General features: G+C 46.7%; 1 protein-coding gene across 5 annotated transcripts in view; it reads left to right on the top strand.

The window, feature by feature from the left end:
* The window catches only part of RUNX1 (runt related transcription factor 1), a 245,448-nt gene that overhangs the window by 153,319 nt on the left and 70,227 nt on the right, over positions 1–21,902 (top strand). For 4 of the 5 annotated variants that reach the window (XM_011365656.2, XM_011365654.2, XM_023533867.1 and 1 more), the window contains 2 exons: positions 3,097–3,350; positions 9,419–9,575. In XM_011365656.2, coding sequence (XP_011363958.1) covers positions 3,097–3,350; positions 9,419–9,575 — 411 coding nt within the window. Of the gene's footprint in view, positions 1–1,408; positions 3,351–9,418; positions 9,576–21,902 lie in introns of those variants that run through there. The other variant, XM_011365655.2, reaches the window with a different exon arrangement.

A 21,902-nucleotide genomic window follows, 5' to 3' on the forward strand; every position in this document is an offset into this window, starting at 1 on the left:
CATGTGAGGAGACAGTGGGTGAGCGCCCCCCCGGTGCAGTCCGCCTGGCCTCGCAGGTCCTGGGGCAAGGGAAGCAGCCGGGGCGCCCGCCACGCCCCTGCCTCCGTTAGGCCGCAGCAGCGGGGCTCGAAGAGAGTCCGGCACGGCAGCGGCCACCTAGGACCCCAGCCGCGCGTCGGCCGCGGAGGAAGGAGGCGGCGGGCGGGAGGGGCCCAGCGGGGGGCGCGTGAGGGCTCGAGGGAGCAGAAGTTGAGTTTAAGTTGGGTGCTCCATGTGAGGAGACAGTGGGTGAGCGCCCCCCCGGGAGGATGAGGGACCCCGCGACGGAGGAGGGAACTCCCGGCGCGGGGACAATGAGCCAGGGCGGGGCTCCTGTAAGCCCCGCGCAAAAGCCCGCGACGCCGCGGGGATGGCAGCACAGGGAAGTTCCCGCCCGTGCGCAAAGCCGGGCTGGTTCGGCGCCGGTGGCCTCTCGCGCGCGCAGGGGCGGGGAGAGAAGTCAGGGCCGTTTCCGGGGAGCTGGAGGTGGGTGTGGGGCTCGAGCGACCCGCCGGCGGGGGAGCCGCTGCTGCGAGGACAGGGAGTGAGCCCAGCGGATGCTTTCGACTTTAGTCGCACGTTCTCTGGGGGTCTCGTGACTTAGAACCCCCTTGGCTGGCCGCTAAGCACGCTCGGCCGGAGTGAGGCGCGCTGCGTAATTAAGGCGCAGCCCAGACACGGCGAATAACACCAATTAAAGAAAACAAGCCAAGAGAGAAAACTAAAAACACAAAAACTATGTTGTGGAGACCGAGAACCGTCTGGCCTCATTAAATGAATCAGCGCCACTCCGCTGCCAAGCGAGGCTTGGGGCCCCGCAGAGCTGCTCTCCCGCCGGGCCCTGGGCCCTCCGTCCCCATCGCGGCGGCATCGCACCCACGCCGGGGAAGCGGAGGCTCAGCCGTGGGCGGCCGCCTGGGAGCTCCGGCCCAGGCTCCGGAAGCCTCGCGGCACCCAGTGCATCTCCAGGGCGCGCGGGGCGTCTCCCTCTGGCTGGTCTCCGGGCCCGAGCCGTTCCGGGCCTGAGTCCTCTCTGGGCCGGCCGGCCGCCTGCCTCTTCCTCCACTTCCTCGGTCTCCGGCCGGCGGCCGCCACCGGTGCCGCTGCGCACTGCAGTCCCGGGGCCCACGGCCGCGCAACCGCACGGGTGTGCAAAGAAAGCCGCAGGGCCGCGGTCCGCAGCGGGGCGGAGCCTCGGCGAGCGTGCGAGCCTGTGAGTGTGTGTGCGTGGATGCGGGGAGAGGCGGGTAGCCGTGGGGGCCGCGGACTCTCCACCCGGGCCGCGTACAGTAGCGCGCAGCGGCGGCGGGGGCGCGCGGGCCAATTCCAGGAGCCCGCGGCGGCGAGCCGCGCCCTGGCTGATACCGGAAAGGCCTGTGATTGGCCGGCGGCCGCCCCTATGCAAACGAGCTGAGGGAATGGAATTCCTCGGGCCGGGCTTACAGTAAAAGCACGTTCATTTCCAGGCACTCTCATTCATAGAGCCAGCGGGCGCAGGCGGGACGGGCGCCCCGCGGCCGGACCCAGCCAGGGCACCACGCTGCCCGGCCCTGCGCCGGCAGGCACCTCTTCCCGGGGCTCTTGGGGACGCTAGAAGAAAATCAACCTCCGCTGCTTCTCCTTGACCTGCGTTGGAGCTTCGATTTTTTTTTTTTTTCTTTCTTTCTCTTGAATGAACTGGTTTCTCGGCTGGATGGTTCAACTTCTCTCCTGGCCGTGAACTTTTCCCCGGTTGTTTCCTTTGACAACTGCGGGAGAAAGTGCGCTGTGCTCTGAGGCGAGCCGCGAAGTTGCCTTGCGTGGCAGTGTGCGTGGGAGTGTGTGCGTGGGTAACTCGAGCCGCGGGTTCTGTTTCCGTCTGCGCTGCGGTGCCTCCTCCCAAGGCCCGCTCCACCTGCTGCGGTTACGCGGTGATCGCGGGTACTGGCGCGACCCGGCATTTAGCCCGCCGGCGCTGGGGCGACGTTGGAAGATCGTCTCCGTCGGGCTGACTCACCGAGTCGATGTAGACAGTGGCTGGCTTCGGAAGAGTGCGTGTCTGCGTGCGTGTGACTCGGCTACTGCTCAACTCCCACCAAACCACAGGATCAGCCACAGACTTAACCAACATCCCCAAGTCCGAGTTCTCAGATGTGGAGAGCTGTACCCTGAGTGTCATCGACTTGGACTTTTTTTTTTTTTTAAGATTAGCTTTTCTTTGAAAAGCTGAATTTTCTGAACTGAGCGTTTTGCAAGAACTTATTGAGAGACCATGCATGACAAGTATTTCTAGCCCAGCCCTTCTCCAACTACTGAAGCTGATTTTCAAGGCTACTTAAAAAAAAAAAAAAATCTGCAGCCAACATTAATGGATTTCTGTTGTGTTTAAATTCTCTACAGATTGTACTGTAAATATTTTATGAAGTAGAGCATATGTATATATATTTATATATGTGTATATATATGCATATACATTAGTAGCACGGCCTTTGGAAGTCGCAGTTCTTACTTTTGAGGACTGACTGCAGTTTTGCATAGAAGTGGCGTTGTATGTGGAAGACACTCGTGTATTTTGTGTTGTGTCGGGACTTTAGACAAAACTCACCTGGAAAAAACTGACAGGCAATTAACTACTGGAACTTCCAAATTATGTGTTTGCTGGTTCTTTTGCTCTCTGCGTAAATATTTTAGGAAGTGTATGGGAATTTTACCTCCGGGAACTTTTGTTAACAGCCAAAGATTGAACTTAAACTCTCAAAGCAAGACTCAGAAGATAGTGTCTCTTGGCGTTTGACTTTGGATTCTGGTCGCCCACTTTTTAAAGCACTAAGCTGTCGGTTGCTAGGAGCCCTGCCGGATCTGAGGCCGATCAGCATAACTGGGACTGTCCCCCTCCTGGACAGTTGGTAACTTAGTCAGCCCCCTCCCCCAACATCCCCGCAGCAATAAAGGTCCCTGAACTTGTATGTTGGTCTCTCGGGAGCTGCTCGCTGAAGATCCGCGCCCCCGTCGCCGCCTGGTAGGAGCTGTCTGCAGGGTCCTAACTCAATCGGCTTGTTGTGATGCGTATCCCCGTAGATGCCAGCACGAGCCGCCGCTTCACGCCGCCTTCCACCGCGCTGAGCCCCGGCAAGATGAGCGAGGCGCTGCCGCTGGGCGCTCCGGACGCCGGCGCCGCCCTGGCCGGCAAGCTGAGGAGTGGCGACCGCAGCATGGTGGAGGTGCTGGCCGACCACGCGGGCGAACTGGTGCGCACCGACAGCCCCAACTTCCTCTGCTCGGTGCTACCCACGCACTGGCGCTGCAACAAGACCCTGCCCATCGCTTTCAAGGTACTCGGCTCGGAGCGGGTGGCGGGAGGACAGGCAGAGGCCGGCGGAGGCCGAGGCGGTCCGGGAGGCCAGCGGCCAGGCAGGCGGGGCTGGGTTCTCGAAAGGGGCCGGCCCCTAGTCCACCCCCAGCGCTCGGGAGACTGGGGATGCTGCGTTGCCGTGGAGACCCTCGAGGGGACCCGCCTCAGCCTACCCCGGCTGCCTTCCTGGAGGGCTGGAAAAATCAGGATGCCCCCAAATACGTCGACCGAGGGCCGGTCGGGACCCCCCTGGCAGGGGTCCTTAGTTTGATTCAAAGTAGGAAAAGTTCTAACCCGTCAGGGAAGAGCCTGTCTGCTCCTATGCTTCACTCCCCCACCTCTGGCTTAGCACCCAAATCATTCTGCCTCCCTTCAATGGAGCATCAGGAAATAAAATCGAAATAATGTCATACCTTCGGGTCAGTGAAAACAGACTGACAAGGAAAACTGTCAGAGCTTCCCACCCCCACCCGGTCTTTAACAGCTCCATAGGCATCAGCATGTCCAAAGTCCAGTGCGGGCGTAGTTAAGTTTGCAAAAGTTTTCTGAAGAGTTTTTGCAAGCTTCTAGCCTGCTCTTGCCAAAAGCCGCAAGTAGCGAATCCTGTTTCTTTTCCTGGAACCCTGCTGAACGTTATCGCCGGCTCACCTAGTTTAAGCCCAGCCCGGGGCAGCGAAAGGTGACGAGGCTGTCTTTCCTAAACCGGGGGTCTAAACCGCCCGCATTGCTGTTTGAAGAGGGGGCCGCGTGGACCAGCTCCAGCGGAGCAGCTCAAAGAGGTCTTCTTCATTCGCCTTCACCCCTCATCTTGCCCCAGCTTTGAGCTGCCTTTAAAGACCTTGGCCTTCAACGGGGATATATAAACAACCCCGGGCGTTTTTTAAACAACCACCCCACTACGCTGGCAGCAGACAGCAGACATTTAATTTCGGCGGTGGGGATTCCATCCTTCGGTCCTGGGTGGGTTTAAGAAGGGTCGGCTTCTTAAGTACGATCAGCATAGTCATTTCCCGTTCATTTAAAGGGCTAAGCCAGGCAGGTGAAAATAAAAACCTAAAGATCGGCTATTCTTTTGTTGTTGTTGTTGTTGTTGTTGTTTTGAATCTGGTTAAATAATTGTCTCCTTTAAGGGGAGATTAATTTAGTGTAAGCTTTTTATGGTTCCAGGCCTCAGTTCTCAGTTGGAACTTGCTCTAGTTACAATGAATAATGTTCACTCTTTTTTAAAGGAGTCGTGTTCTTTATTTTTAAGCTTTATGCACCTTCCAAACTTCAATGATGATTTCTAAAACAAAACAAAATGTGCAGTTGGCTACGACTCTAGAAGTGCCTTCTGTTCCTCTCGGGTTTCTGAAAGCAAGAGTTTTTTTTTGGGGGGTGGGGGTTGGAAATAAGGATAAGGTGGGCCAGCCACTGGATCTGTCTCTTCCCTTCCTCTATTTATGTAGATTTGGGTTGGAACCCATCTCAATTTTAAATCATTCTAATCCTTTTACATAAACAGACTCAGCCTGCTGAAAGCACTGAGTCCCCTCACTGAGAGGGGACCTGACATCACTGGGCCCTGGAGTCAGTTTCAGATAAGAGCAGAGGGAAGGAGGCAGGCCGATAATCAACCAAAAGGTCATTTACACTCTGGGTGCCCCAGACGCCGCACCAAGGGACTGAGTTCTAAGGGATCTGAGGCTTCCTTTGGGGTAATCAGGAGCTCTTCTGCATCTACCCTCCTGTGCCAGGAAACTCATACCCCAAAACACTACTAAGTGGTTAATAAGGAATCTTCAAGATTGAAGCAATGTAGTTTCTTAAGCCACCAGATAAAACTTTATTTTCTTCTAAAAGAATCTTTAAAAACCGTATAAATTGGTCTTAGGAAACATCGGGGAATTCTTTTTAGCAGACATCTTAATAGCCGTAGAGATTTCCTTTGAAAAATGACTTTCGACTATTTGCTCTATTTTTAAAATCTAATTTGCTTTACTGAGTGATGGTTTGTAGGCTACTAAAAGATCAAGGTTTAGATCTCTTGAAAAAAAAGTACAAGTGAGTCTTGAGAACATTTGGGGGAAAGGAAAGGACAGCAATCAGACCGCTTGATTAATATCTGTCACCACTTCGTTCCCCACAAAGAGAGGCCTCTTCCTGAAGGAAACCTGCTCATTGCATAACTGAAAGAGCAGATGAAATTTTCAGGGAGGGAGTAAACAGAGAGGTTGGGGATAAAAGCAAACTAAACTTCCCACTTGACTGTGTTCAGGTTGATTCACTATCTCCCGGGCTCCATTCCGCACTGTCTGCCCACCCACCTCCCCAGCAATTTCTACAGAAATTATCACTTTAAAATTTGGATTTCAAATAAGTCTTAGACAATCTCTTTAAGAAGTTAATCGGTAAAGAATTACTGTATTCCCTTTAATAAGGAGGAAAAAATGTGAAACGATGATGAAGTCTGATATTGATGAAAAGAGCGTTTAAGTCATTCTTTAAGAAGAGTCTTCTGAAATTCTACGTGTAAATCCTCTGCTTTGATCTGTGAAACTAAAGAGAGGTTTAAAAGTACGATTTTTTTTCAAAAATAGATTTAAATCATCCTGATTGCTTATCCCGAACCCCAATCTGTACTCACCCCCTTCTCCCATGGAACACCTTCACTTTTTTAGGGCAGGAGAGATGTATATTTTACTATTCAAAAAAATCTTTAACTTGCTACATGTTACCCATTATTTACAGAAGCAGCCTAAACAGCTGATTGGATGATTTAGGATATATTTTGTAACATTGTAATATTACAATTTGTTTAGGCCCTGGTACACCAGAATCCCTAGGCATAAAATAAACATGCCTTCAGCAGGTTCAGAGCCTTGGGTGCCGATAGTGATGTTCCGTTCATAAGAAAGAAATAAGTCCTGTCTCTGTCGGCAAGAGCAGGGTCCCAAGCTGTGCGTTAAATGTCATCTCGGCTGATTTCTAAGTTCCACGCCACAGCTTTCTTTGAAACACTGGAAAATTAAGGGATTTGAATTCAATGAATTGTAACTGTAATTTCAGCCTAATTAGAGCTGGTTCGAATGCCAGTTTGAACTGTGAACAGGCTAGCCAAGAGCAGTGTGGGTAGGTCCATGTATAGGAGGGTTGATATTTTGCCCAACTTCCTGATACTTTAAAAACAGAGAAGTAAAACAAAATATGAGATACCCTTTGGCCAACAAGTCCCTTCTTGCCTGTTTGGTCTGAGCTAAAATGTAAATGTTTGTGTTTCCTCACCTTTGTTTATAGCTTTTCATTCCAGTCGCTTTTTTTTTTTCCTGTTTAAAGTTAAATTTTTTTATTCTCTTCATATTGCCTGTCAACGACAAAATCTATCGAATTAGGAGACGTGTTAGTTTTGAATTTAAAAACACTTTTTTTTTACCTAGTCTAAGTATGCTTGTTAATAATAAGATGATAAACATTACATTATCTAAATAAATAGAATTTTCCTGGATTTAATATTCTTCTTACACACACACACACACACACACACACACACACACACACACACACACGACCCTCCAAGATCAATAAAGAGCCAAGTAAATGATGATTGAGCACCCAAATATCTTTGATTATTATCCTGCTGCATTTTATTTTTTAAGAAGGGAGAGATAAGAGTTAAACTCCTAATATTTGAGTCGCTAATTTCAGCGTCTACAATCCTTTCTTGTTTAGCCACCCCGATCATTTTTGCTCTCTATTTGTTTCTGCTTGGTGAAAGTCTCGTGAACTTGCCAAATTACTGCAGAAGAGTTTTGGAAAGGTGAGAGAGGCACAGGCAGGGAGCACTGTGAGAGAAGCCAGTAGGAGGAAGGTGATTTAGAGTATGTTTTGGTAGTTACAAAACAGGAGTTATTTTTTGTAACCTCTTTCCAGAGTCTGTCCCAACCATGAGTGGTTCAGGTTGATCCAGTCCCTGTGTACTTACAGAATGTTAAATTAAAATAGAGAAGCCTGGCCATTGCAGAGAGATGGGGATGAGGAAGTAAAAATATGTGTTCAAGGAGGAGGGCATTTCAACACTGAGCTAATTTTACAGAGGGAAGTGAAAATAGTGTAAAAAAAAAAAGTGGAAAAATTTTTTAAAAACTGAATTTTTAAAAGCAGAATAATAAAGCAAGCACATTTTATGGAAATAAAAAAATGGTAACAATAAATAACTGATGGGGAGATTGATTTCAGTGATGTTTTTTGAAACAAAAGGAAACTGTCATATTACTGCTCTTAATTAAATAGCAACAAACACACTTATAATGAGCACTAAATACATAATTAGAGAGTGCTTGGGGAATAAATAGCTGTGTTTTTAAATCTCCCTTATAGAAAACATGTCCAACAATTGGATGGGAAGGATTAGAAAGAAAGATAAAAGGCCAGACCTTGTTTAACAGTGCAAGTTGGCTACAATAGAGGAAGAAAACTACCTATTTTGTGAGAGTCAGTTCTCCTGGTGTGGTCTTGGGGGCTCAAGTATGTCTCCTTCTCACAGCAAGGTGGTTCATTTTCCGTGATACTCCTTAGAACCCAAGAAGTAAAGCATCACAATGAGTAAAAACAATAGACGGGTGACATGGGGAAGGGATGATGACTAAGCCGCGACAAAGATGGGAATTTTGAGAAACACGGCTTTGCCACCATGCAAGTCGATCCTATTTACAGACAGAACAAGAGGACTAGAAATATAGGGAGTAGCAAAAAAAAAAATTATGCAGCAATTATTAGGTGAAAATTGGGAAGTGGAAAACAGGGAAAGAGATATTCACTGTAGAAAGCTTTACTTTAATAACTCAAAATCGAAACCCCCCCCCAAAAAAGATTATATAATCGGGGTGAATAACACAAATTTCATTACTGATGGGGAAAAAACAATACCATAAGGAATATCAGAAGTGACAGGAACAAGCACAATTTGGGGCCTTTTGATTTGAAATTCTGTGACCACTCGATAAAATAGAAACGGTGAAACTATAGCTAATAATAACTGTCTAGATCAAGAAAATAGTTTCTAGAAGGGTCAGGTGATGAGCAAACAGGAATACTACTGCACAAAGTAGCTTCATGCCATGCTTTTCAGAGCATTTTACTTTGAAATTACTACTTTTTATTATCCGAGTATCAGAAATATTTATCTATCATTTTTTTTTTCAGTAGCACTGCTAGAAAATCCATTATTATTCAATTGCATTATAGGACTTCCTCTTCAAAGTCAGCAGGGGCGGAGAAAACCTCAATCATCTATTAGGGCGTAGTTAGCACATCTCTGGGACTCACAGACCTAAAAATGTGATGCAGTCCCACCCCTGAATTCAGAGGAGCAGATAACAGGGAGCCTCTCTCTTCCTCTGAGCTCTATTGATTTTCTAATTAGTAATAAGCAAAGGACACGTTTCTGATTTTTTTTCCCTTGCACATCAGAATTCACTGCTAGTGAAAATCAAGATAATAAAAGCAAGTAGGGGTTTTCATAGATGAACTGAAAAGGGACAGTTTGTCATTCAAGAATCATCGGCAATTCATTCAGTCATAACGGTCAAATTTAATTTTAGCAGGAATAAGTTTAAACACCTAAAAGTAAAGTTGGCCCTTTTAAGCCTGTTAGTGGAAGTCTGGACAAGTTAAAGACGGGTTAGGTTATAAACTTACAAAAACAAGGCAGTCTGTTTTTCGAATATGAAGAATTGAGAAGGGATGAGTGTAGTCATGAGAAAGCATAGCTTTCCACGTCCCCGCTGTAGTTAAGTCTTGTTCCAACTGTGCCGTGTGATCTTATGTGGCTTGATTAAGTGGATGTTTTATGATTCGAAATTTATATTTAGTTACGCATAATGGAATTAAGAGTGAGTCTTCCCATCCTCAACTTCTCTGTTGTTTTGCTGAACTTATGATTTATATTCTTTTGCAACCTAAAAAGGGTCACTTAATACACATTTAATTTTAGAACAATTATTACACATAAATGCCATAAAAGTTTATGACATTCCTGATGTTCGCATTTATCCCTTGACCGGCGTGTAGGTGGTGGCTCTGGGGGATGTTCCAGATGGTACTCTGGTCACAGTGATGGCTGGCAATGATGAAAACTACTCAGCCGAACTGAGAAATGCAACCGCAGCCATGAAAAACCAAGTTGCACGATTCAATGACCTCAGGTTTGTCGGTCGGAGTGGAAGAGGTATGTATCTGTCAGAACAGAACTTGAAACACAAAGTGTTTACATGGCAACAACCCCAGATTTCAAAACTTCACGAGGTTTCTGTGGTACGATTCCTAGAAACACAGCCTTTCTTCTTGTTATTAGTGCTACATCAAGCTTTAGAAAATGTATTTAAAAAATTTATTTTAAATCTTTTTTAACAGAATCTAGCTTTACATTATTGCTCTCTGATTAGGAACTTGTAAAAACATGAATTTTGAATTTCAAGGAAATCCCCCAGCTGTTCACTAAAGTGCAAAAATATAAAACCTATCATCATGGAAACTATGATTCTACAACTGGGGTTCTCTCTTCGAGAATTATCACAAATCTGTTTAATGGAAGCCTTTAACTTAGGCTCCATGTGCTATCTATGACAAGTGACAGAGTTTCAAATGATCATTTCTAATCATTTTAAGGGATATATGGTATATGATTATTGTAACGTGGTTTCAAGTAAGCTTACCTTTTTGTGGTAAAATATGAAGAAATAGTAGTAGTACCATTCCGGTTTCGTAAATTTGATGGCAGCATGACCTTCTTATTATATGTAATGTGGATGCCTTATTATTATTATTTGGGAGGAGGTTGGGCCCAGTTAACATTTTAAGTACTAATAATATCACAGACTAGATTCTCCAGAGGAACCATTGCATTAGTGCAGTTCTAGTGTAGTTTTATTATTCTTTGCCCATTTTCAAAGAATGAGAGCAGAGAGAGGACTCTTGGCTCATCGTAATCTCCTCTGGTTTCCGATTATTTTCAAATATTGTGTTTTCTCTGTATCGTAAGAACCTAAGTCATATTTTATAAATAGCAGTAAGTACTAGAAATTTAATCGAAAGAAGTAGGATAGTTTGTTTTGAAGATCTCATTTTTTGTACTATGGTACTGACTAAGCTTATGAATGAAAGTTATTTCAAGTATAATTAAAATGACGATAAATACCTAAGTAGCAGTAGATGACTCTTATATTGAAAAGAATAAAAGTACAACCAATGAACTTTTAAACACAGTCATTACTCTTTATAAAGGCATTCAAAAATATCAGAAAATCTGTGTTCTCAGGGAATTCGATTAGTCAGAAAGAGAAGGGGGTAAAGACATGTTGATTTTTTTGGCTATTGCTTTTGCTCTCCTAGATGTCTGGCGCATTTTCAAAATAGAATCATAGGCGGGGAAAATTTTTTAAATGTATAACATGATTGAAAATACATGTTCAGAGTATTGTGTTAATAATAGGGTAATGCAAAGAAAATCATATCCACTTATTGAAAGCACGAGCGATGCTATAAGGTACAGAAGCATAAGCCATTAAATGGATTCACTTGTTATATGAAAAGTCCCCGCCTTTCAGTAAATGGAATTCACATTATGATTCAGAGATGTGTGTTTGGAAAACATTTTGAAGGCTTCGGATGAGTAGCTGGCAGAGTGGGTGAGAAGCCAATAAAAAACAGAGGCCCCACCTCCTGGTCCATGCCTACCGGCCTAGCTAACGAGCTTAATTAGTTCTGGTAGATTTCTACTATTAGGAATTGATAGCCGAGTATCATTTGGTTGCCTTCCCAGAAAAAGTAATATTATCACAGCGTGTATCTGTGTGGGCCTATGTGTCAGGTTTTGGTTATAAAAGTTTTGGAAACGATTTAATGTCCAAGACCAGTGCCATTTCCCCATAAGAAGTTCAGCGGTGGCTTTCTGGCCATGGGCAGTGAGTCTGTGATAATAAAGAATGAGATTTTGAAGGCAGCGTACTCGGGGCTGGTCTCTGGTCTCATTGGCCATGTCTGTTTTGAGTGGGTGAGTAATAGGTGCTTGTGTTGACTTGGGTAAGAGTGAACTGTTTCCCCAAGGTGTGGATTGTTTGCATTTGGCTGCCTGATTCGTGCCAGTGTGCCCTTGCGTTTGCATAAAACCCCAAGAGTAAAAAATAGCTGCGACCAAGGCTGGGCTGTCGTCTGATCCCCTGGAATGAGAACATTAATCGAAACGCCATAAATGGACTCTATCTGTTTTGAACATGAGTGATAATAAGGAATCCAAAATACAGAGACCTCAATTGAACATTGGAAACAAATACTCTTACGGTGTGTGTAATCGTTGGTCTTGAGTGACTGTTTTTTTTGTTTTTGGTTAGTACTATGAGACAAAATGAGCTGTCAAAAGGCCTCATTTGACCGCCTCATAATTTCTCTCCATAGTCATAAAATGCAACTTGATTTTACTCTTTCAAATATAAGTGTCAACATCAAAGCCTGCCAGATATTTTTTCTTTTTCTTTTTTTTTTTTTTTGCATTTTGCTTCCGATTCCGAGGACAGCAGATGATTCTCACTAATTCTGACAGCCTCGATCTTCCTCACTGAATCTTGTCCTTGAAAAGTTTCATTACGTTTTATTAAGAGATCTTGAGGCGATTTTCTGTTTCATTTTCTGGTTTTGAAAACTTGCCTGAAATCATGTCATTGGCACGGACACACCGCACAGTGGCCTAGAAGGCCCTGGCTGTTGTTGGCTCATCCAAACATTTCCATGCAATTTCACATTCTGTCAAAAGGCGCTGGTCCCATGGATTTCCAAAGGGGCCTGGGGCGCAGTTCCAAATGTAGAGTAAAAAAAGAAATTCCCTTTTCTTTTACCAGCTGTCAGTCCGTGGGGGTACTTGTAAAGCCATATAGAAATTGCCAGAAGTCGAACATGGAAGGGTTTTTCTCTGTTTTACAAAACTGATCTGTCTGGGTGCTGGCTGATGTCCAGGATCACAGCTCCTAACCTCAAGTTCAGCCTGCAACTGGGAAAACCTGCCCGTCCGGCTCCTACGGCCTTGCTGACAACACTGTCCCCTAAAAAATACTGGTGAAGGCTTCAGCAGTCTGCACCTTCTACCGTTCCTTCCCTGCCTTCCTTTTTCGCCTCGTCCGTTTTAAATCTTGTTCAGGGTGTATCTCATCCTTGGTATTTTCTCTCTTTGGTTCATTGTCCTCAAATAAAGTGACTGTTCCTTTACGATGGAAGAAGAGGTAGCAGCTCCCAGGAGACGAGAGCTTATGCTGAGAACACAGGTTGTTCTCACTTAACCACGTGTTCTGGGACTCTCCCTTCATTGCCAGAAAATGGAAGTTCGGGATCAAAAGAAACACTCTTTGGCAAAGTTAATCAGCAGTTTACACCAGTTTACATCAGCGGTCGTGGCGGGTGCTATTGATATTTTCAGTTCTAAGGAAGTGTATCATGGCTGCAGCTGAGAGACATTCAAGAAATTTTAGCAATGGAAGCTACGAGCGCTTCCGGCCTCTTCAGACAGCTTAATCAGTTGGGAAGGAATTGATCAGTCAGGGAATACGGCTTTAGTTCATTCATTTTAGAACCAAAAAGGAAACCCACCAGACGGTGTCATCAACCACATCATAAATGAGGGAAGAGAATCCACCACAATGTCCTTCTAAGTTTCCTAAGAATATGGTTTTTAATCTTTTGGTAACATCGTAGATAATTTTGAAAGTCCTTCAGAAGCCTTCTCCCAAAGGAAAAAAAAAAGCACATGTGCGCTTTCATAGTTTCATGCGTCATTTCAGTTTCCGGGGCCACTGAGGCTCGTTTATTGGCCTTCCAGGGGTCCATGGACCCCTAAGCCAACAATCTATGAATTTGGACCTGTGCCTTGACTGTGGAGGGCTAGCCTAGTACACTGTAGATAACTGGAAACTGCATACATAAATGGACAAGTGAGGCAGACATCCTTCTCGTACCCAGCGCCTTTTGGTTACACCTGTTTTTATTAAGGCCAGGACCTGGTTTATAGATTTAGGAAAGTAGATTCCATTCAGACTGTTGGTTCAGACTGTCGAAGGCCATCAGGTGTGCATGCATGTGGTTTCTGGCAAAGGAAGAGGGCCTGTTTTGTCACCGAGAGAGCAGCCTCTTCTCTAGTCACTTCCTGGCTGCAGAGCTGCGGTGCGAATTCCACAAGCAGCCCTGTGAGGCCACGTGTTCTTCGGTCTGCTAGGATGGGGTTTAATTTCTTGGTGGAGTCTGTGTTTATGCTGACCTCCCTGGCAACTTTAATCTTGCCCATTTTCAAAATAGTACCCTTTCCCAACGCCTTTACAAAATGAAATTCCTTCATTACGTTCTTGCCGTGGATGTCTTCCCAGACATAATATTTACCCGTCACAATCTGGGATATTGCATATTTGTGTAATGTTTCTTACTTTAAGGCATTTTCATTCTTATTTTACATTATTTGGGGACCTGTATGGAGAGGTTGCCTTTCAGATGAGAAAGACTGTGGTTTAGATGAGGAGAAGGTACATTTAGAAAAAGATAAACTGTACTGGCATTCTAAACGAAAAGACGTGTCCTTATGGAGCAGTTATCACTGAGAAATGGTCTGAATGACTCACCGTATTATCACAGGATTCAAGTCATCCTCTTTTCCATCACAGACTCACATAACGAGCGAAGGGAAAAATCGTCTGACAACCTCAGATTGTTTCATGGATAACATTTAAGATGATAAGCTGGCAATCAGATCTCCTGGAGAGACTAGAAGGAAAAATGAGTTGTATTAAAATCGACTCTCTCATTTCCTTCTCTTTTTATCTGGTGGTGATTGATCTACATTTTAAAATAACGTATATATACGAAAATCTGTTTTCGGACTTTGGCGTGGGTAAATATGGATGGAAAAAGACCCAGACTCTGACATGCCAAGCCTCAGGCAACCCTAGCAAATAATTCTTTTAGATGGCAGGTTGAGAGCTAGTGCCCGTGATCTGAAGTAGGATTCATCTCTACAGATCGGGTTTCTCCTTCTATTTTATATTTGCCAATAAAAGAGTAACAGTGCTTTCTTAAAGCAAGTCTTTCCCCACCCCCAATCGCCACCACCAGCAAGCCGTCTCTGTCCCCTTAATGCCCTGGCAGGGACCAGGGGGAGAAGCATTCTTTAAAACTGCTTGTGCCTGGAATACAGTTTCACACTTTTTTTCCCTTCATGGTTTTCTTACTGATTTTATGAAGTGCCAGGCATCGCAGAGAGTATCAGACAGCTTTTTAAAATCGAGGTTATTCATATGAACAATATTTTAGAGTTGATAGGGAGAAGCTAGACTTCTCTCCACCCACTCACCACCCCTTCCTTGTCAGATGGCTTGCGTTTGGTTGAGGCTGTTCCTTTTGGTGGGGACAGAGGACTATCAATCAGAAAGTGCCTCTGAGAGAAATAATGGTTGAGTGATTTTTAGAGCTTCCTGTTTCAGCAGCAAGCATTATAGACATAAACAGTGATCTGGCCAACGGCTGCAAGGCGCTCTGGTTCTAATAAATCAGTTTTGTATTTTCTTTCTGTGCTGGTTGGCGAGGGGCAAGAGAGGGCGGAGAGGACTGGTTATGGAAGAACATATTCTGGGTTTCCTTTTTTATTTTTTTCCCCAAGAAAAATTACTTGAAAAGAGAGATGGTGTCCTGTCTGATGACTGTTTTCTTTCTGCCGATGATTGTAAACAAGTTTCCGAGCAGTAAGGGCTGTTTATGAATAATCATATCCTGTCAGTATGGGGAGGTTCTGTGGTTTCGAAGGATCTGTTGGGCTTTTTAGCCAGTTGGGTGCGTATGCATGTGTGTGTGTGTGTGTGTGTGTGTGTGTGTGTGTGTGTGTGTGTGTGTGTGTGAAAGAGACAGAGAGAGAGAGAGAGCTTCCACTGAGATGACTTCTTGTACCAAATTATCTTTGAGAACAAAATGCATGCTAATAACATCTTTTCATCTGAAGCCCAAATAAAGCAATAAACAGAAATTAAGTAAGAGAGCAGTGTGGACTTAACGAGCTGCCTGTGACTGCTTTCAAACGTGCCAGTTTCATCGGCTCACTCGTGGGGCGTGGGGACCGCGTCGCTGCTCATCAAGACTTGCGTGCGTTAGTGGACTTCAACAGCGCGTGTCCTCCACCGTAGGGCCAGGCGCGAGTCTCGCGGTCAGCAGAGATGTGTCCCCGTCTGCACTAAGAACGCAGCTGTCTTTCCTTTCCTTTCGGCCGTGCCGATCCGGGACCCCAGCTCGTCACCCAGTCTCTATCAGCCCACCCACGTGGGCCGCATACCCCACGTAGGAAATGAATGTTATTCTCTGAACTTTCTCATCGAGGATGTCAGGTACTCGAGGACCCATACATCATATGGCGGCGGGTGATCCCCTCAACCTCCTTCGAGAGGCTGCTGGCCTTTCTGCGGCTGGATTCAAACGCGTTTCCTCTGGTTTCCTCACTGGGGAAGGATTCATTGAGGAGACACTTAAACTGCAGTTTTTCTTAAAGAAGATGCCAGTAAACTTCCTATTTATTTTGCAACTTGGGTTAATTCCTGCTTTTACCCTGAGATTTAAGACTGTCACTAAGAATGTGTGGGAACACAAACTGAAGAACATACCACCTCCCCCAGCCTCGCGATCCCAGGAAACTCCTGGGTCTGCTTGATGGGCGGCTGGCCAGCATCCTCCCAGCAGTGTGTGGCCCTTACTGAGTCACCTTATGCAAACAAAGGAGCCTGTCCTTGGCTCATACAAAGCAATGCACAGGAATATGGGTGGTTTGAGCACAGTTGTGACCTATGTGCTTATCAGATCTTGGCAGACAGGGCAAAGAGGGATGGGCTTGTGGGAGGTGGAGAAGCTCCAGTTTGCTCAGGGCATTGGTTTTAGGGTTTTTGCAGATGTTTCTCCCTCATTCTATTTGAAGCCATTGTATGGAGTACAATCGGTATCGATCTATTCGTCTATCTATCTATCTACCTATCATATTTAATGAGGAACGGTCTAAACTCTTGTCATAATAAGGTTTTGTCTGTCTCTTTAAATAGTGTGTCTCTAGTACCTACAACACTGGGTCTTTCCAGGTGTTGTCTCTTCATCATCCTATCTGAAACCTCAGGGCAGGTATGGCCTGTATCTTGTCTATCCATCCGCTTCTCAATTTTTTTCATTTGAAAAAATTTTTAATTACAGTTGACATTCAATACGATATTACTTTCATGCGTACAGCATACTGCTTATCAGTTTCAAGGGCGGTCTCACTCGATGGTTCCCAACTGGGGTGATTTTGACACCCCAGGGGACACTTGGCAATATGTGCAGACATTTTTGGTTGTCACGATGGGTAGGTAGGGGGAATACTACTAGCATCTAGTGGGTGGAGGCCGAGGTGTCACTAAACATCCTACAGTGCACAAGACAGGCCCCCCACGACGAAGACCTACGCAGTCCAAAATGTCAGTCATGCCGAGGTGGAGAAACCCTGATCTAGCTCCACACGTATCAAAACAGGTTGTAAAATGTCTCTCTCATCCTAACACTTCCTTTCTCTCTACAACATTTATGGAAAAACTTCTATTAAAAAGTACACACACAGTAAAAATAGAATTAGAGAGCACCCCTGAATTTTAAAGTAGTCTTTTAAGATATGGAAACGTACTCGTGTTCTGTGAGCGTAGGCTTGACGGGGTGTTGGGGTGGGGAGTGGATGGGTGGTGGCTGGAAGGACAGGCTGCGGGATGGGTGGCCCCGCCGCTGGGGACAATCTTCCCTTCCTGGAGGACTCGCCCTTTGCAGCCCCGCCTGGAACATCGCACAGGTGCAGGAACCAGCAGAGACAATAAAGGTGCACCGCTGGCTTCTCCAGGCTCATCCCCCACTCAACGCGTCCCCCCAGACCCACCCAACGCTTCAGTCAAAGGGCCACAGATCCGCACATCCAGGAACACGAACCAATGTGGCGGGCAGTGTCCCCTTGAACTAAAAAGTGCTAAAAACAAGGGGCTCGTATGCATCATTGACAGACACCTTGCAGACACCCCAAAGGCTCTTTATTGCACTCGTGAAATAAAAATGGGAGAAATGCATGAAACGAGAGGAGAAGGGGCCGAGACCTGATTTGCTGGCCATCTCCGAGACGGCCCTGGATTTCCCGTCCACAGGCTAGGTTTGCAGGTAGCCCAGGAGGACAGATGGCTGGGTTCTTCTGGAGCTTTCTCCCACCTGCCTGCACCTGTTAGTTCTGCCATCACCTGTTTTCCATACTAAGACTCAGGGAAAGATGGCTTGAAAAAAATGTCTGAGAAAAAGAGTCCTCTAGTCGTTCTCACTGTCTCAAGGTAGTGTCTGCTGCAGGTTGAATTCCTTGAATAAGTCTGGCCGCCAGGGCTTCTTCCGATTTTGTGTTTATTTTTGCTCTGCGTGGAGACCCTCACTTTCTCGCCCCAAGTGTGCGCCTGCTTCCTTGAAGCTCTTCACAGTAAAGCAAGCGGCTTCCAGGTTCGGCATGGAGATCAGTCACACATCGAATCATCCGGGACGAGTGAGAGTTAACTATACACGTGGGAGCACCGGAGCGGTGTCTGAGCCCGGGACTGTACAGAGCCCACGTGTCACCCCTGGACGTGCTCGAGGCCTCTGGGGAAAGAGCTGAAGGACAGCTATGGCACGCACGGGTACACGGCAGTGGTAACTGAGACCCCCTGGCAAAGAAGGGCCCGGAAGCCCTCGCAAGGTGGACTCCCAAGAATTTTCGAAACACGGAAGACCAGCCCTTAACTGGAAAAGCACCACGTGGTATCATCGGTAACGAGATCGGTGCCAGACACGGAGCGGGGACTCATTGGACATCTTTGGATGAGCGACTACCCTGAGGCTCTTTTCACCCCGGGCAGTAGAGCCTAGTGGTTAGTGCCTGGACTTTACTGGGTTTCCTCTGAGAGCAGGATGCCCACGCGGGGCGCCACCAACATTCGAGGCTGATCCTCCTTCCTTATGGGGCCATCTTGCACATCACCGGATGGTTATCAGCATCCCTGGGCTCCACCCCGTAGCCAGTAGCATCCCCCTCTGGGTTGTGGCATTGCCAGATATGCCCTGTGGAGGGGGAAGGGTCACCCCTGGTTGAGAACACTGGCTTACAGCTGCGTGTCCCCAGGCGAGTTACTTGGCCTGTTCGAGCCCGATTCTACCTTTGTGCAGAGGATGCAGTGAGGGTTACCTGAGATGAGACATACTTTAGGTATTATTACTCTGCGTGGTAAAATCGATTAGACAAGGGAAACTGTGAGCCCATGACAAACGACAGCCAAGACCTGATTTTTCATGTGTCTTAATGGATGAGTTTTCCAGGAGGGAGCAGCAGCCCCCATCCATATTTCTCAGCCCCGCAGAGCCCTCGAGTCACGAAAGGGTTATCCACAGTGGCCACTGAGATTTCAGATGGAAGAGACGAAATCAAATATGCACTGTAATTCGAAGCACTGCTTTTCATGGGAAAAGATGTTCCCCCAACTCTGCCCTTCCGAGTCTTTTGTCCGAACATTAATGGCATGCAAATGTTTATGATTCATACATGCCCCTTTAATTCTCGATCGTATTTTAACAATAAACACTGCGTTTTCACAATGAAGCCGAGTCATCCGCTTGTCCTGCCGCCGGGTCCACAGGCTGGCACGCGCTGGCGTCACATTCTTCCTGCAGTAATTGCCGACTCCACCCAAGCAAAAGAGAGGTTTGTAGCGATGCCTCGATGCCTCGGCAGCTCGCCCTGGACGGCACATCCTGGCTGCTCCCCCGGAAGCCGCATGCAGGTGGTGTCTCAGCATTTTCAGGAACTGCAAGTGAACATCCATGCACGTTCTTCTGTTTTGGGCCACATGTAAACAGAGCGTTGATTGACCTGGCTGTTCCTTGGAAGGTACCTGACGACGCTGTCATCTTACATTCTGTTCAAATCCATGGGCCCAGGTGGCAGTAAAGCCATTGTGTCCCGTGCAATATGCCTCTGACGCATAAAGACACAGAAACACACACATCTATCTGCAATTACTCCGTGAGTTTTTGGAGGACTGGGCACGCTTGCAGGACTGGCTTCCTAAGATGTGCCGGCCTCAGTCCGCCCGTCTGTGCAATAGGTGTGACAGTGCCTTTGCTACCTGCCTCCAAAGGTTGTCAGGATGATTAAAACGAGGCGATGTGTGTGTAACAAGACTCAGGATGCAGAGCTATGAGCCCCTCGACAGCGTTCCCCCTTCTAAGACAAGAATCCCCGAGGCAGGCGGGAAGCATGGGGAGTCAGCACATGTCACTGATTCGGAAAGTGAGGGATGCTGCATTTTCCATCATCCGCTCCTCAATGGCAAAGAACTCATGTTCCCTTATCCTACTAGGAAGCTTGTTCAATGAGAATGCCTAAGGGGCAGTGGGAATTTCATAAATATTTGTAAATGAACAACAATAATACAGTCACGTGATGGGCCTTGTATTTTCCGTGTTAATTGATGAGTCTCTGACAGGCTTTAGAGCCATTCTGATCGGGAAGTATAATGTCTATAGCTATTTAATTAGAATTGTGGCCCACCGCTGAGGTCATTTAATGAGGGCATTTCATTTATTCATTCATTCATTCATCCATCCATCCATCCATCAGATATGCGTTGTGTACCTCCCCGTGTGCCAGGCACTGAGCTGGCATTGGAGAGACAAAGTCCAGCCAAAGCAAAGCGGCAGACTTCGAGGGCTGGTGAGGGGTGACAGTGAAGTAGGCCATTGCTGCTCTGACTACTCGTCAGTGCCAAGGTGAAGGGACAGCTGTGACAGCAAATGAGTGGCAGTATGAGACCTAGTAAAGAGGTGAGGGGTCTTCCTGGACAAATTGTCATCTCGGTTGAGGTATTTCAGGGTGACAAGGAGGCTATCCAGGTGAAAGGCATCAAGGAGAGTGTCCAAACAGGAGACAGAGCGGGGAGGAGCGCCCTGCCTTCTGAGGGAGAGCTGGCGAGGGCCTTGACGTCCCTGTTAGGAGCGTGTTCTGGTTTTAGTGAAATGGAGAACCGCCAGCGGGTTTTAAGCAGGGAACCGGCCAGGTAAACGTGGTAGAAAGATACTCGGAATGCAGATTGAAGAATGGAAACCGTGTTTGGAGGCTGCTTGGGGGCCTTAGAGCCTGACCCCGGGACTAAATACCCCCACTGTGTTCCTGTCCGGTGGCCTCGGACTTGGGCATCTCCAGCTCGCAAACACCCCATTTGGTCAATGTCGCCGTACCTGGAAGTCAGCTCCCACCAGGCCCAGCCTGCCACACCCCTGCCTTGCCTTCAGCCTCCGCCTTCTCCCGGCCCTGCCCCTACGCCCACTGGCCCTCAGCGCTTCCTGCAGCAGCCGCCATGAAAGTTAAAAGCAGTGAGCAGGACCTTCCCTTCAAAATAGCCATCTCTCCGCCTCTCTGCCTCAGAGCCATGTGACATTGGGCGGTGTGTTTGGGGTACTGGACGTGGGCACAAGCAGAATCAGGGCTAAGACTAGGCCAGCCCCAGGAGGCAACTTTGTCTTGTGTGGCCATAGCCTGGATGGTTGGAGACTGGGGAATTTGGTTCCACCCACCAGGGGGCTCTCTGGATGGAAGTACAGGGCAGCAAGCGTGACCTTGGCCTGAAGAAGGCTGTGAACTTAGGGTCTTGGGGTTATTTGCACCAATAGGATTAAAACTTGGTTCCTCAACCAGGATATGCAGGACCTGTGATACCAAAAGAAAAAGGAAGATCAGAAAGGAACTGTCAAATCTGGGAAAAGGAAACGCGAAATTGCGTGGAGCATCATGGGTCTTCGGGGTTGGGTAAATATTCCTTGTGAAGAGAAAGGCTTGCCCATCTATCCCTTTCGTAAGGCTGAGCTCACCTTCTGTGCCACGAGAAAGGAAATCAGATGTCATAAAGAACAGGCTGACATATTGGAAGTTTATCGAATAATTCACAGATCCATTTGTCAAACATTTTTTTTATTGCCTTGGAACAGAAGATGCAAAGAGTAATAAAACCCTGTCCCTTTCCTCAAATAACTCATTTTTATAGAACATCTCCAGAGAAAATACTTCGTATGTTTTTGGTTTTCTCTAAGTAAGACAGCTATTTTTTTTCAAATGGTCCATCATTCCAAACAAATGCTGTTTTGTTTTTTTGGAAAATTGAGCTCTGTATCTCAGCGCCTGACTTTAAGTTGATTTTCGGGGATTGTTTTTGTGCCAGTGGCTTGGGCCTCCCATCTGCATTTTGCCCACGTGCATTGCACGCAGGTGGATATGTGCCGACATCTTAATTTAGAGAAACCAGGAAATTCCGTGCAACTTGAAGGATTTGTAGCCTATTCAGAAATCCCCAAATAGATCATTATACAGCTCCACGGTCGAAATGGTAGTAAAGGTTTGGGTAGGGAAATGGACAAAGGGCAAAGGCACGAATTTTGGCTATGAGGTGGTTCCCGTGGAAAAGTGAGAATTAGA

The sequence above is a fragment of the Pteropus vampyrus genome, unplaced genomic scaffold (assembly GCF_000151845.1).
Source record: "Pteropus vampyrus isolate Shadow unplaced genomic scaffold, Pvam_2.0 Scaffold114, whole genome shotgun sequence".
NCBI classification, from domain to species: domain Eukaryota; kingdom Metazoa; phylum Chordata; class Mammalia; order Chiroptera; family Pteropodidae; genus Pteropus; species Pteropus vampyrus.